Raw genomic sequence first — 15262 nt, 5'->3', positions numbered from 1 at the left:
AACCCCCTCCCTCTAGAACTGCGTGGCCACTTGAAATGTAAGTTGAATGATGAATAAGGTGAATGAGTGAATGAAGGCGCCAACTGTGGTCCTGAATGATCCCAGCTCCCAAGTCCCTTGGGTGATTCCAGGCTAGAGGGTGAGTTCCAATCCTGCCACTGGCCCCTCACAGCTGCCTCACAGCCCCAGGTCCCCCCAAAGAAGATGACCAGCCTGCAACGGCGCCACCACGAGCATCCGAGCATCCTCCCTGCGTCCTCACTGCTGGGATCCAGGAAGACACGTCAGGACGAAGGGAACGACGCAGGGTTCTGAGCCCCCGCACTTACCAAGACTCCCCTCCTCTCAGGGCACCTGTTAGGGTTCAGTTCCATCCAGGCAGGAGGTGCTTCACAGAGGAGCGACATTCCAGCGAGAGACGGTTTCAGCTGCTTAAGAAGGTAAACCTCAGGCGGTCAGAGTGGCCTCACGGGGGAGCCAGCCACCTGAGAAAGCAAGGAGCCTCCTGGCCCAGGGCTGAGGTGGCTCGAGGGTCAGAGTGAAGAAGCCGAAGTTCTGTAAAACAAGAGGACAGTTGTGTTGGGCTGAACCTTGCCTTTTCTGGCCCGTTGCCCTGTTGGGCTTCACAGGTATTAGGGTCAAATTCCAGCTTCCTCACTTATGAGATGGGTAACCTGGGGCCAGCGCACCTGTCCTCCCTGAGCCTCAGTTTCCTAATCTGTAAAATGGGTGCTGAGAGGAAGGCAGCAGGTAATGCAGCACCCTCTGGCTTAGCCCAGGTGATCAGCCCAGCTGTGGCCCCGGGAGGAAAGGAGCAGCACCTAAAGGGTCAAGTGTCTCCTTTCAAAGGAAACGACTGAGGGAGCACCTGCTCACAGCACCCCTCCAGCTGTTACTGACATTCCCATTTCTCAGATGGGCATGTGGACAGTAACGTGACTTCCCAGGGCCACACAGAAAAGACACATAGCCCCATCCACCCTCCCATTCATCCCGGGCCTCTGTCCTCAGTCGATCAGGGCCTCTGCCTGAGACATGCGCACCCACACTTCCACCTGCCCAAGCGACTGTCGTGTGGCCAGCTCCCGCACCCCTCCCACAGGAAGCCATCTGAAAAAGCCTCCTGATCAAGAGCCGCGGATCCCCCCATCCCCCCATCAGCCAGGTTTATGGTCCTTTATTGCCTTATTTATTGGAAAAAGGCAAAATGATGATTGCTTTTTTCCTTTTTTTTTTTTAACCTGTATTTCTTAGTTTTTTTTTCAGCTTCACTGAGGTACTTTGATGAGCTTTGATGTATGTCTACACCCGTGATACCATCACGCATCAATGTGATGAATGTCTCCATTTTCCCAGACCGACCCTATGCTCTTTATACCACAGGCAGCCGCTACTCTTTCTTCTTGTTATCACCACTGGTACTTGTACATTCCTATTTATTCTGTCTTGCCCAGTAAGCTGGGCACCTTGTGAGGGCAGGAAACACACCTGGTTTCTTCTCCACTGCATCCCATTGCGTGGCACAAATAGCGTGAGGGAGGAAGGGGGGAAGAGAGAAAGGGAGGGAGGGAGAGGAGTTTCCAGGCTGACAGCTCCTCCAGGGCAGGCTGTGTCCACGAGACATCAGCACAGAGTAGGTACTCAACTCTTATCGGTGGAAACTTGCTCTCAGCTCCCAGAGCCCAGGGCTGACCACCATCCCTGAATTAGACCAAAAGAGCTGGAACTGACCCAGGAGGGACTTGCCTTCCTGGTTCCCAGGCCTCTAAGACTGTACAGGGTCAGGACGAAGCATCCTCGGTGCTCTTCCTCTAGGCCAGGTGATAGAGGGCAACGCCCTGGGGAACAGAACACCTTCCAGATATCACATTCTGCACCAGCCATGTTGTTGCATGTACTGACCTAGGAAAATCTGCCCAGGTTAGCCCAGGGACCGTGGGCTCCGCTTTGGTTTCTGAAGCTACCAGGAGGTCGAACAGCCCTCTTCCCACCACACACCCCCAAGGTGCTGCGCAAGAGGTGCCTTTCTGAGGGTCTGCACTGTCCCTAAGATGGGAGGCGGTGGGTAGCCCCATCCTCACAGGCCACAGCTCCCACCGTCCCCAGCGGAGCCCTAGGGAAGCCTCAGGTTCACGGAGGGGAGAGGGTCCCCCAAGGCCTCAAATCTGGATCGACTTAGGGGCCAGTTTCCTTCTCTCACTCCCTCTGGCAGTGTGGGAGAGGCCTCACCCACTTTCCCTCCATGTCAACCACAGCTTCTAGCAGAGTGGAGGCCAGCAAGGCTCGGAGAGGAGTCCCAAACTGACCGCAACCTCCAGGCTGCTTCCCCTGGGCCAGATCTGCACTTGAAACTGGGCACCAAGAATAATGGATGGCGTCCACCCTCCAGTCAGAAGGATGCAGGCCTCAAGCCATACCTCCCGCCAGAGCCAACTAAGGCCACCTCTGACGACCCCGCATCCCCTTGCCCACAGGCCTCGGATGGGTGGCGCTGTCCCTTCCATGGGGGTCACTCCAGGTGAGTGGGCAGGTATTAAATTTGAGGCCCCGCCCTCAACCTCAGAGCCCCTGGCTCTCCGCAGGTACTGAAGGGAAGGCGAGGACAAAGCCTGTGGCCTGGGAGACCCCACTATCCCAAGAGGACAGTGAGGAAGCAGTAGCCACAGGGACGAAGGTCCCCACCCAGTTCTATGAGGTGGGTACAGGGACCACACCTCCCTAGCTCCCACTCTCCCAGCATCTAGACCTCAGAACCCAGTGAGAAATCGAGGGGAACAAGGGCCAGGCGGGAAATTCACTTAAACAGGATTAGAGGCCAGAATCCCTAACTCCTCCCACATAACCCAATCCCAGACCCTTCAAGATGAGAGGCACCTCAAAGCACCCCCAGCGCCCCAGCCTTCTCCCCAACATCCAACAACGCCAGCCACAAGCCACGTGTTTAAGGTGTGCACTTTATTGAACTGGTCTCAAGTCAGTGTACAGGTAAGCCCTGGCTACCTCCGCACCTCAACCCGCTCCCAGGGGGACCAAAAGCCTTCATACATCTCAAGATGGGGGACAAAAAGGGGGGCCACGATGGCTGACCATTCAAAATAAAACAAACAAAAAGAACAAGTATTAAGGCAAAGATTAAAAAAAAAAAATTTTGGAGTACATAATTTACACAAAAGCAATGCTATCACCCTCCCCTATGTGGACTCGGGCGAGGAGTGGCCCTTCTCCTAAGGGAGAAGTGGGGCGGCTTTTGGGAAGGCAAGGGACTTCCTGTAACAATGCATCTCACGATATTTGGAATGACTATTTAAAAAAAAAAGAAAAAAAAAGAACAATGTACAATCAAAGTCCTCGGCCACATTGTAGAACTCTGGGGATGCTCCATCCAACCGACTGCTGTCACCTTCACCGTTCCAGTTTTTAAATCCTGAGTCAAGCGCAAAAAAAAAACCCAAAAAATCAAAAAAGACCAAAAAAAAAAAAAACCCAAAAAAAAACCCCAAATAAAGCCATGCCAATCTCATCTCGTTTTCTGCACAAGTTAGGTTTTGTCGAGAAAAGGGTGTGACGCAACTAAGAGTCCGCCTAGAAGCACTTGCGGTGGACGATGGAGGGGCCAGACTCGTCGTACTCCTGCTTGCTGATCCACATCTGCTGGAAGGTGGACAGCGAGGCCAGGATGGAGCCGCCGATCCACACGGAGTACTTGCGCTCAGGGGGAGCGATGATCTGGGGAGAGAAAGGCACAGTGAGGGCTCTGGCGGTCCCAGCCCTGGTACACCAGGGGCCTACAGCAAGGCAGCTGCCTTGACGACCACCACGCTCATCTGCACCAAAGCCACATCTCACCCCCCAGGTGCCCAGGCCAGCTCAGGCCAGGCACTCACCTTGATCTTCATCGTGCTGGGAGCCAGGGCGGTGATCTCCTTCTGCATCCTGTCGGCGATGCCTGGGTACATGGTGGTCCCGCCAGACAGCACCGTGTTGGCATAGAGGTCCTTGCGGATGTCGACATCACACTTCATGATGGAATTGAAGGTAGTTTCGTGGATGCCACAAGATTCCATGCCTGAGGAGAAAGAGAAGCCAGACTTAGCTTCCCGTGTGGCCAGAGTGACCGTCGTGTGGGGCGGGCATGAGACCGCCTTACTCACCCAGGAAGGAAGGCTGGAAGAGAGCCTCAGGGCAGCGGAACCGCTCGTTGCCGATGGTGATGACCTGACCGTCGGGCAGCTCGTAGCTCTTCTCCAGGGAGGAGCTGGAGGCCGCGGTGGCCATCTCCTGCTCGAAGTCCAGGGCGACGTAGCAGAGCTTCTCCTTGATGTCACGTACGATTTCCCGCTCGGCCGTGGTGGTGAAGCTGTAGCCACGCTCCGTGAGGATCTTCATGAGGTAGTCTGTCAGGTCCCGGCCAGCCAGGTCCAGACGCAGGATGGCATGGGGGAGGGCGTACCCCTCGTAGATAGGCACCGTGTGGGTGACCCCATCACCGGAGTCCATCACGATGCCAGTGGTGCGGCCAGAGGCGTACAAGGACAGCACAGCCTGGATGGCCACGTACATGGCTGGGGTGTTGAAGGTCTCGAACATGATCTGCACGGAGAGATGGACCATGTCACACTTGGGAAGCCACCGGGAGCAGTGAGGCCAGACTGGGAACATGCAAAGAGTGCAAGGAACATGACTAAGTGTGCTGGGGCTCCCAGAACGGGGATTCACTTCAGACCTATTGTGCACCTACTGAATACACACTCCAAGGCCACTTTCCAGCAGCCTCGTCAGCTTTGTCACACGAGCCAGTGTTAGTACCTACACCCACAGCACTTTATGCTTTCAACACCTAGTCAGAAAAGCAAACACGAGAAAAAGATTCCATCTGGGAAAAAGCAAATAGAACCTGCAGAGTTCCAAAGGAGACTCAGGTCAGAGAAGAAAGTCCTAGGAAAATGGCAGAAGAAAGAACAAGTGAGAAAGGGCGTGACAAAGGAGGGCAAGAAACGGGGTGCGGGGGTGGCGCCCAGGCGAGGCCGGCGGGCCACTGACCTGGGTCATCTTCTCACGGTTGGCCTTGGGGTTCAGGGGGGCCTCGGTCAGCAGCACGGGGTGCTCCTCGGGGGCCACACGCAGCTCGTTGTAGAAGGTGTGGTGCCAGATCTTCTCCATGTCGTCCCAGTTGGTGACGATGCCGTGCTCGATGGGGTACTTGAGGGTCAGGATGCCTCTCTTGCTCTGGGCCTCGTCGCCCACATAGGAGTCCTTCTGTCCCATGCCCACCATCACGCCCTGCGGAGGGAGGAGCAAGGCGCCTTCAGCTCAGGCACGGCCCCACCGACCCTCACCCAGAAAGCCGAAGGCCTCCCCCTCCCTCCCTCCGCCTGCTCCCGAGACGGGAACCCCACCCACCAAGTCAGACCCGAGGCAGGCGCCTTACCTGGTGCCGGGGGCGCCCCACGATGGAAGGAAAGACGGCCCGGGGAGCATCGTCACCCGCGAAGCCGGCCTTGCACATGCCGGAGCCGTTGTCGACCACGAGCGCAGCAATATCGTCATCCATGGCAAACTGCGGGGAGAACAGGACCGTGAGCCGTGCGGCCGCCCCCGCCCTACCGACTTCCGGCGCACCGCGCCTTCGAGCCGCCAGGGGGCGCCGGCGCGCGCCCAGATTGGGGACAAAGAAAGCCTGCCGGCCGCGTTATTACCATAAAAGGCAAACGCGGATTGGAGGCGGCCCCGCGGCTCGCGGCAGGAAGCCAGGCCTCCGCCCCCCTACACCGGTCGCCGGCCCCGCCCCGCCCAAAAAGCACCACCCGGCGAACGCTCAGCAGCCACAGACTGTTAGAGCTCACAGACAAATTCAGCAAAGTAGCAAGATAAAAACTGGACACACAAAAATCAGTTGCATTTTTATGCATTAACAATAACCAATGCAAAAAGGAAACCAAGAAAATTCCATTTACAGTAGCATCAAAAGAAGAAAATAATTAGGAACAAATTTAACTACAGAGGCAAAAGATTTGTACAGTGAAAACTACAAAGCACTGCTGAAAGAAATTAAAGATCTAAATACATGAAAAGACATCTACTATTAATGGATTGGAAGACTTAATATTGCTAAGATGGCAATACAACCAAAAACAATGTATAGACTCAACGCAACCTCTATCAAAATTGCAGTGATGTTTTTTGCAAAAACAGAAAACCACCTGAAAATTCATATGGAATCTCAAGGGACTTCAAATAGCCAAACAATTATGAAAAGGAATAACAAAGTTAGAGGACTCATGATTCCTAATTTCAAAACTTACCACAAAGTGACAGTAATCAAAACAGTGTGGTTCTGGCATAAGGACAGACACAAAGACCAAGGGAATAGAAAAGATCCCAGAAATAAACTTTCACATATACTGTCAATTGATGTACAAAAACAGTGTCAAGAACAATAAGTGGGAAAGTGTACTCTTTTAGTAGTTCTGGAAAAACTGGATATCCACATGCAAAAAAAAAAAAAAGAGAAAGAGAGAGAGAGATGGACTGGGAGAGAGCGAGAGCGAGATTGAGGAAGAGGAGGAGGGAGAGAGTTTTGGCTTTGGGTGCTGGGCCCGCGGGTCGTGGGGTGCGAGCCCCGGGCCGCCGCCCAGCTGAGCAGTGCCCGGTCCGGCCCCGCGTGGCCAGGCCTGCACCCGGCCTGCCTGTCTCTCCGGGTCCCCCCACCCCGGGACCCTCCGGGTGTGGATGCCCCAGAGCAGTGAGCCACCCGGTGGGCAAGGGTCAGCACAGATGCGAGGGTGCCTGGTTGCTGTGGGCGCATACTTAAGGAACAGTTGTGGGGGGGGAGGGGTGGGCAGCGAGTCACCCCCCCTTGTCCACATTAGCTCCACTGCCCAGAAAGCCTGGGTTACAGGGGGGCTTCTGACTGGGGGTGCTGAGCTTGCTGAGTGGGGTTCTCCGTTTGCTAAGGCGGTACATTACTACTCAAGAGACCTGGGGCTGAGGACTATGGTGTTTCGTGGGGGACCCCCAGGGCCCAGCGGCTAGAAGTTCCCTGTGAGAAGTGCTCCAAACCTCCCCTGCTGCAGACCTGGGGAGTGGTGAGCTCTGTAGAGCAGAGAAACTGTTCCCATGGAGCTGGGCTGCCTCAGAGCTGCTTGGTCACACCCAGCCAAGGCCAAGCCTGGGCTGTTAGCCGGCGACCCGGGCAGCTGCCAACCACTGCTGGGCGCAGGCAGGCAGGGCCATTTGTCACAGCTCTGGGGCCCGAGGCCCACTGTCCATCGTCTGTCATGTGCAGCCACAGCTGAACTGCCCTCCTGGACCATCTGGAGGCCACCAAGGACTGGGGAAGGACACACAATGTGCCAGAGAGGAGTGAGGGTGACGGGTGGAGCGGCAGTGACAGTAGCTGAAGGCCAGCTGCCCTCAGAGGAGACCCTCCCACCGCACCTGCTCACGCCCTGGGTCTCTCCACCAAACCCTGGGGCAGACCTAGGTGCCCCACAGTGTTCTGGGTGGTTCCCTGCTCCGAGAAGTGCCAGGCCGGCAGGGAGAGCCTGCCACCCAGAGGGTGGCAGACAGTGGTCACTGTGTGGTAAAAGGAAACCCAGAGGCCATGGAACCCCCAGAGGGGCATCTGGCCCAACCTGGAGGAGCACGCATCCTCTCAGAGGTGGTGACAAGCTGAATTTTCACACAAGGGAAAACGGGAAGGGTGGTCCAGGTAGGGGCCCTGGCCTGTTGCCCGTGGTCTGTGTCCAGGCACCCCAGGTCTGCCCAGGGCTTTGCTACACATAGTAGGTGCTCACTGAGCGTGTGTTGAAACCAGCAAAAGATTAGTCCATATATGGAGGTGGAATCTGGCCAGGGCAGAGGCAGCTTGGTTCAGCCCACTGCAGGAGGCTAGTGCTGGCAGGGCTCTTTGAAGGTTGCAGAGGCCACAAACAGGTAGAAAGGGTGACCGTCTCCCAGTGCACAGCAGAGCCCACGGGCTCAGAGCCACCTGCCAGCGGAATTCCCAGGAATCTGCTCTCTGTGGCTCCCCCAGCCCCGCCCCGGGCCTGGGCAAAGGTTCCCAGCCCGTCCACTCCCTGCTTCCCAGGGGCCGGACTGCCCTGTCCCTGGCCTTGTGTGTCTCGTTCACGGGCGTCTGGCCAGCCACCCTGGGACCTGCCAACCCTGTGATTCAGGAGCTGTGGTGGGGGGTTGGGGGGTGGGGGGTGACCCTCTTTGCTGCCGGCTGATGAGGGCTGCTCCGGGCTGTTCACTGAGACTGGTGGGTGCCGGACAGACTGGGACCAGGGTTGCAGACGAAGGCGTGGGAGACTCTCGTGGCTCCAGGCAGCTACGTGGGATGGAGAGCAAGGCTGGTCTCCAAGCAGGACCTGTGCTGCCACCTCGCCGCTTCTCAACCAGGGGCCGGCCGAGGGGCAGAAGCACCAAGCTCAGGCTGCACTACTCCCAGCCCTCTGTCTGCAGCAGCTGGGAATCTCCTATGCATCCTTCAAGGCCCATCCCAGAAGGCCCCTCCTTGAGGGAGTCCTTTGGCATCTGCGGCATATCCCCCCTCCCCCCACAGACCACTGCACAGGGCCGGCATTTATAACTGGGCCTCCACGACCAGACTGTGAGCCCTTTCGGGTCTCTGGCCCGTCCACCTCCGCCCACCATACCCTCCCCAGGGCTCTGATCTGTTGAATGAATAAGTGACCGCTTGGGTGTCCTAGGCCCTGAGAAAGGACCCTGGGAAGATGGAGGGTTGGGGGGGTGGGGGCCGCAGGCCTAGCAGGAGAGAAGGAGCTGAAGACAGACAGCAGCCAGAGGAGGAAAAGAGGAAGTGGAGGGGCCAGAGGAAGAGGGAGGAAACCTCCGGAGAGGAAGTGAACAGGTTCTTTGCCCTTGCAGGGAGTTTTCAGAGCTGTCACCGGGGCAGGCACACAGCCCCTGGGGCCCTTAGCCGGCTCAGCCAATGGGGACTTCACGTGCCTTTCTGGTGCTTTTTTTTTTCCTCTTGCGGTTCCTCTCCCTGAGAGGCCTCCAGGCCAGGCGACCTTGACAGCCCATAGCAAAGGACCGCTCCCCGCCTTCCTCCAGAACTGGCCAACCGCCGCCTTGCTCTGGGTGTTCGGGCCCCACTGCTGCCCTGACGCGCGGGGAACCCAAGCTCCATTTTTCAAGAGGAAGAAACTGAGGCAGGCCAGAGAAGGGGAGACCTTAGGAAGACCTTAGACTGTTGGCTCCAGGAGGGCAGAGCGCCTGCACACTGTGGGTCCTCAGTGAGGAGCAACTGATGGGCAGCATTCTCGCAAATACGCCTCTTGCTACAGATGAGGAAACTGAGGCCAGACTGGAAAAGGGCTCAGAGTCCGGTGTGAGGGATTCCAGGTGTAGGGCCTGGAGGCCTCTCACTGCCCCTGCAGTGTCCCCTGCAGTGTCCTCAGGGACTGGGACCAAAGGCTGTTCCAAAGTCTAAATTCTTGGGTCCCACCTCTGTCCTCAGTGCTTATCTCCTGAGGCCCAGAGAAGACAGCCACTGGCCCTTGGTTACACAACAGGGGGTCCTGAGCCCCAAGCCTGCACGCTGTCACCACCTCTTTCCCCTGCCCTCGTCCCCTGCTTCCAGGATGGTCTCAAGAGGCAATTCTGGACTTCTGGATTCCTAAGGTCCTGGGAGGGACTGGGCTTGGGGTGCCTCTGCCTCCAGGGCCAGCTCTGGGCTGCCGCCTCCAGGAAGTCGGCTATGACTTCCTCCCTCCTCTACCATAACAGCAGTAAGCTTTCCTGCCCAGAGAGGGGAATTGACCCAGTCAGGATTACACAGCAAGAGCACAGGCAGGAGCTCAACATCCTGGATCACACCGTTCCTGCATCCCACACACCAGCACCGACCGGCCAGACGTGCTTCCAGAGAGGAAGAGCACCAGACAACACACGGAATAAGCAGGTGTGATCCCTGAGACAGACCTCGAAGAAGAGCAAAAGAGAACAAGTGCTGATGCCCAAGAAGGAAAGCAGCGGATCTTCTCGGGAAGGAGGGAGTCAGGGAAGGCGCTCTGAGGAGGTGCCCAGCAAGCTGAAGGGGGCCCCAGAGGCGGGAAGGATGGGCTGGGCCCTGTGTGCTCTCCTGGGCATCAGCCAGGGCCTTGGTCCCCATCCCGGCCCGGCCTCTAGCCAGAGTCTCTCCCAGGGCTGTCACTGGGCAGCCTCCAGCCCCTCAGCCTGCCCTGGGCCTCCTGTCCTCCCTGACAGAGTTATCCGCCTGAGGGGGATCCCTGCCCCAGAGAAACTGGGAACTTCCAACACTTCTTGGGAGTGTTTTTATAAATCCTTAAAAACTACCCTCTCTCTTCCTGTCCCCCAGGGCACCCAGAGAAACGCCACCCTCCTGGGAAGTTCCCAGCCTCGCTTATTTGATTGAATTTTTCAGAAATAGACCTAAGTTTCCCTGGGCTTCCCCCACTACACACACCCAGCTGAGCCCCTTCTGCTGTTCCCTGGAGCTGTCTGCTGGGAGGGCTAGTTGTCTCCGTTCTCCAGATGAGAAACCGAGGTGACCCAGGCAGACCCTGAGTGCTGAGAGGGAGAGGACCCTTGGGGTGACAGCCGTCCAGGCAGACTGGGGGCATCTGGCCTCATGCCCCCCGCCCCAGTTGTGGTCCCAGGAGGCCTTTGAGGTCCACTTCTCACCTGGGCCCACCTCAGCCCACCGGGAGTGGGTGGTGACCTGCTCCGAGTCACCTGGCAACCAAGACAGCCCTCAGATGCCAGGTTCCTCTGGTTCCCCAGACAGAGGCCTGAGAAGCTGGGGGACAGGTTGGACCACGTGGGGTGGGGTCAGCAGCAATTTCAAGTTCAGGCCAAGCAGGGTTCTGGAGCTCCTGGGCCTGATGCCCCAGAGTGTTGCAAACACGCCCACGGGAATGGCACAGACAGGAGGCCACGGGGACCCTGTGCCTCAGCCTCTGTCCCCGGGCTGGGGAAAGGGGCAGGGGGGGCGTCTGGCCCCAGGGGGGCCAGAAGCAGTCAGTGACATGGGCTGTCCCATCCCAGGCGCCCGGGGCCACTGGTGGGGGCTCAGCCCCTTCCTGGCTGGGTGGTCTTGTTCCCGCTCCCTTCCTGGCTGGGCCAGTGGCTCCGAAATGCCCTAGGAGCTGGGGGAGCTGGGGGAGCGGAGGTACAGCTCCCCAGCTGGAGGGGCTGGAGGAAGTGAAAGGGGAACAGGAAGGGGGAAGGGAGGTGTTGGGAAACTGCAGGCGGGTGGGTGGGGCGGAGGTGACTCAGGAGCCTCAGGCTCACCTACCTCAGGGCGAAGCCCGCATTCGCAGCCGCATCCGCGAGAGGACAGGGAAGGCAGAGTCCCCAAGGGCCCGCGGAAGCAGAGCCGAGACCCACCTGCGCACACAGAAAGCTCACCGCACCCCTGCCGGCCAAGCAGGAATCTCCCCATTTCTCAGAGAAGCCAGCTGAGATCAGTGAGAGCGAGAATCAATTACTGATTACCGGAACCCAGGAGCCTGGGCTGGAGCAGCGCAAAGGCCCACAGCCAGTCTCGAGGGGGCCCCCTGAGTCCCTGAGCCTCCAGGGGGCTGCTGTTCTCAGGTGGGCAAACCGAGGCTCAGGGTGGCCAGTGGGCAGCGCAGAGCGGGCTCCCTGCTTGGCCCTGGGGCGCACCTGGGGCCCTCCTCAGCTGGCGCTGGCTCCTCCAGTCTGGGGCCTGGGGCCCATCCAAGTGGAAACCCAATCGGCTGGGCCGCGCAGCCGTGTAACCAGGCCCTCCTCGGCCAGAAATCTCAGCCGCCGCCTGGGCTGGCCAGGAACCTGAGCCGGCCCGGTGGCCTGAGCTTCCTGATGTCTCTCCTACGCCCAGCCCTGTGCCAGCTGCCGGGGAGACAGGGGACCAGCCCCTCCCCTTGGCCTGCACTGTCCACTGGGACACAGTCCTGACCCCATGAGACTGGTTCTGTACGAGCCCAGAGAAGCCCCATCTCAGGCTTGGGTGTGATGGGTCAGGAGGGGAAGGGGTTTCCCCTGGCACAGCAGCCCCTATTGGGGGCCGGGGGCAGTAACCAGAGTTCCCCCTCCCCAGAGGGGCCCTGCTCCCTCCACTTCCCAGGTCCCCAGTGAGTAATTTGGGCTGTCTGAGTCACCCGGGCTGCTGAGACCCCTAGCACTGGGGGCACACAGGTGCACCTGAGGACACGTGTGCCCACACCTATGACCCAGAACACGTAGTGGCCTGGGGGGTTGGTCCAGACCCAGGTAGGACTCAGCAATAAAGCCACTGTGCACAGGGCCAGGGGGCTGCATGCTGTGCCCTCTTAGCTAAGCCAGAGTGAAGGGAGCCCCAGAGCAGCTGGGGACCCCAGGAAAGAACATAGCACCCTCTTCCCGCCGTGAGGCCCCACAGAACGGTCAGCTCGGCGTCCCGTCTTTTGGGGACCCTGGTGTTTCCTTTTCTCATCCACTTTCAGGCTCTGTGTTAAGTAGAACTCAGTTCTATCCCTCACCCCCGGATGTCCTCGGAAAGGAACTCGGCATCCCTGAGCCCACCAGGGGCAGCAAGACCGAGTGTGGATCGTGCCATCTGAGTGGGGCTTCTGGACCTGTCAGGGGCTTGTCACAGACAGCCTGGAAGGCGACCATCACCTGCCTACTTACCAAAGGGGAAACCAAGGCCCAGAGATGGGCAGAGTCTCACCCAGCATCACACAGCACATGGGGCAAGCCAGAGCCCAGGCCTGGAGGGCTGGGGCTTTGCATTTTGTGTGCTGCCAGGATGGCGAGGAGGATGCTAAATTTTCTGCGGGGAGTACCAGGCTGCTCTGTCCAGGATGGATGCAGGACCCCGCTCCCCTCGGCCAAGATGGCTCTAAAGCCGACCTGCTGAGACAGCCCAGAAGCCGTGCAAGACCTACTCCTTCTGGCAGGAAGCACACACCGGCCTGGTGGTCCAGGTCTGGCCAAACGCAGCCCTGCTGACGTGCATCTGACGAAGATGAGGGCCTGGTCCCTCATCCCTCCCTGAGTCAGAAGGACTCCAGGTCCCTCAAAGGCCCTGGCTCAGGGGCCTCCTGTCTACCCCTAGTTGCTCCCTCTCTGTGGGTGGGGGGACCCTGGAGGGCAGGGCCCAGGCTGGGTCATCCTGGTTCCCAGACACGTAGGCAGGGGACTGCAGAAGTGGGTGGAAAGTTCTGTGTCCAGCTCTGAAATCTCCACTCTGGGGACACAGCTGAGCAGGTTGTGTGTTGGCAGCCTCGGCAAACTCACTCATCTACATGGCAGAGCTGTAGGGAGGGGACAGGTGAGCCAACAGACACATTGGAGCTGGGCCTGCTCGGAGCCAGTACAGGGTGGCCATTGCTGGCGACTTGGGCCAGGCGTACTGTGTCTCTGTGACACAAAGGCCATGTACCGCATCTGGACCGTCCCAGGCTTACTGGGGGGCTGCAGGAAGGGTGGGGGCTCCAACAGGGGACATGTGTGCGCATGTGCAGCGCTGTGCCTCTCCCTGGTCTCCGGGCCTGTCACACACAGAGCAGGGCCCAAGAGGGGTGGGTTGTGGGGAGGAGGGAGCCTTCATCTCCTGGATTGTTCTTCCACCAGAGAATACCGGTCTAGCCTTTGGGCAAGAAAGAGAGGGGAAAGGCAGGGAGGGGAATGAGAAAAAGACCTGAAGGGGCATTTTATTTATTTTAATTTTTTAGCCATGCCACAAGGCTTGTGGGATCTCAGTTCCCCGACTAGGGATTGAACCCAGGCCACGGCAGTGAAAGTGCAGGGTCCTAACCACTAGACCACCAGGGAATTCCCATGAAGGAGTATTTTAAACAAGAGGCCACCCAAATCTCCACATCACCAAGAAAGATAAAAAGAGTGTTGACATCACGGGTCATCCGGGAGATGCCAATGCAAACCACAGTGAGATCCCACTTCACACGCAAGAACAGATTCTCTAGGATCCTGTGTTAACAGAGTTCAAGGACAGGGGAGCGAATCTGTGTGCAGGCGTCAGGCCTACAGTGCCCTTTGGGGAGGCCCAACTTGAAAGGATGTGATGGAGGGACCTGCACATGTCTCTTGATCTGGGTGCTGGGTACGTGTGAGTGTTCAGTTTGTGGCAGTTCAAGTAGCTGCACAATGATAATGTGCGAACTTGCCTAGATGGCAGCTAGTTTGGGAGTGTGGCTGCCCGTCCCCCCACCCCACCCCCACCCCCCTGCTCCCGCCAGCCTCACTCTACACTCCAGACATGCTGGCCTGTAGCCCTTAGAGCATCAAACTCCCACCTGCCTCAGGGCCTTTGCACTTGCTGTCCTGTCTGTCTATAATGGACCCTTCTCCCCACACACATCCTTTCTGCTTCTTTAAGTTCTGCTTATCCTTCAGGGCTAGGTGTAAACATCACCTGGTCCAGGAAGCCCTCCGAGATCCCTAGACAAGGGCAGGGTTCTTGTGGCTCCTGCACTTCTTTGTCCTGCTCATCACAGCCGATTATTGGGTGTATCTGTGTGATCATAGGCTTATTCTCTCCCTCCATGCTGCACAGGCAGGGACCACATTTGTTTTGATCACTGTGGGATCCCCATTTCAGGGTGTATAGTCAGTACAGTTTTGGGCTTCTTTTTTTTTTTTCTTTTTTTGGGTCTTCGTTGCTGCGTGCAGGCATTCTCTAGCTGTGGTGAGCGGGGGCTACTCTTCGTTGCGGTGCACGGGCTTCTCACTGCGGGGGCTTCTCTTGTTGTGGCGTATGGGCTCTAGGTGCGCAGGCTTCAGTAGTTGCGGCACACAGGCTCAGTAGTTGTGACACACGGGCATAGTTGCTCCGCGGCATGTGGGATCTTCCTGGACCAGGGCTCAAGCCCATGTCCCCTGCATTGGCAGCTGGATTCTTTTTTATTTTTTTAATTATTTATTTATTTATTTATTTAGGCTGCACCAGGTCTAAGTTGCAGCATGTGAGATCTGTAGTTGCAGCACGCATGTGGGATCTAGTTCCCTGACCAGGGCTCGAACCCGTGTCCCCTGCATTGGCAGGCGGATTCTTAACCACTGCGCCACCAGGGAAGTCCCTGGCAGCTGGATTCTTAACCACTGCTCTACCAGGGAAACCCCAGCTTTGGGCTTCTATGTTCAGATGGAAGAAAGGAAGGGAGGAAGGGAAGATGGATGGATGGATCCAGTTCTCTACAGAAGGGACAGAGGTCGCAGGAATGGATGTACTGGCTCTCAAGGGTGTGAACACCCTGTGCCAGGAGGGTGTGGGCACAGCCCTAGC

The 15262-nt window shown here is 57.8% G+C and overlaps 1 protein-coding gene and 1 non-coding gene across 2 annotated transcripts; both read right to left on the bottom strand.

Moving 5' to 3' along the window:
- Positions 1–2937: 2937 nt before the first annotated feature.
- Positions 2938–5569, bottom strand: ACTB (actin beta). The gene is made up of 5 exons (XM_007447079.1): positions 5429–5569; positions 5041–5280; positions 4152–4590; positions 3885–4066; positions 2938–3726 (listed from the first exon to the last, which is right to left on the bottom strand). Exons 1-5 carry the CDS (start codon positions 5549–5551, stop codon positions 3583–3585), a joined length of 1128 nt encoding a protein of 375 aa, XP_007447141.1. The 5' UTR covers positions 5552–5569; the 3' UTR covers positions 2938–3582.
- An 8150-nt stretch (positions 5570–13719) lies between these two features.
- TRNAE-UUC (transfer RNA glutamic acid (anticodon UUC)) lies at positions 13720–13791 on the bottom strand. Its single transcript has one exon. It is a non-coding gene; the product is annotated as a tRNA-Glu (tRNA).
- Between the last annotated feature and the right edge of the window lie 1471 nt (positions 13792–15262).

Source organism: Lipotes vexillifer, unplaced genomic scaffold, assembly GCF_000442215.2.
Source record: "Lipotes vexillifer unplaced genomic scaffold, Lipotes_vexillifer_v1.1 scaffold625, whole genome shotgun sequence".
NCBI classification, from domain to species: Eukaryota; Metazoa; Chordata; class Mammalia; order Artiodactyla; family Lipotidae; genus Lipotes; species Lipotes vexillifer.
Note: the sequence above shows the minus strand (reverse complement) of the source record. Positions and strands in the feature narration are given on the sequence as shown.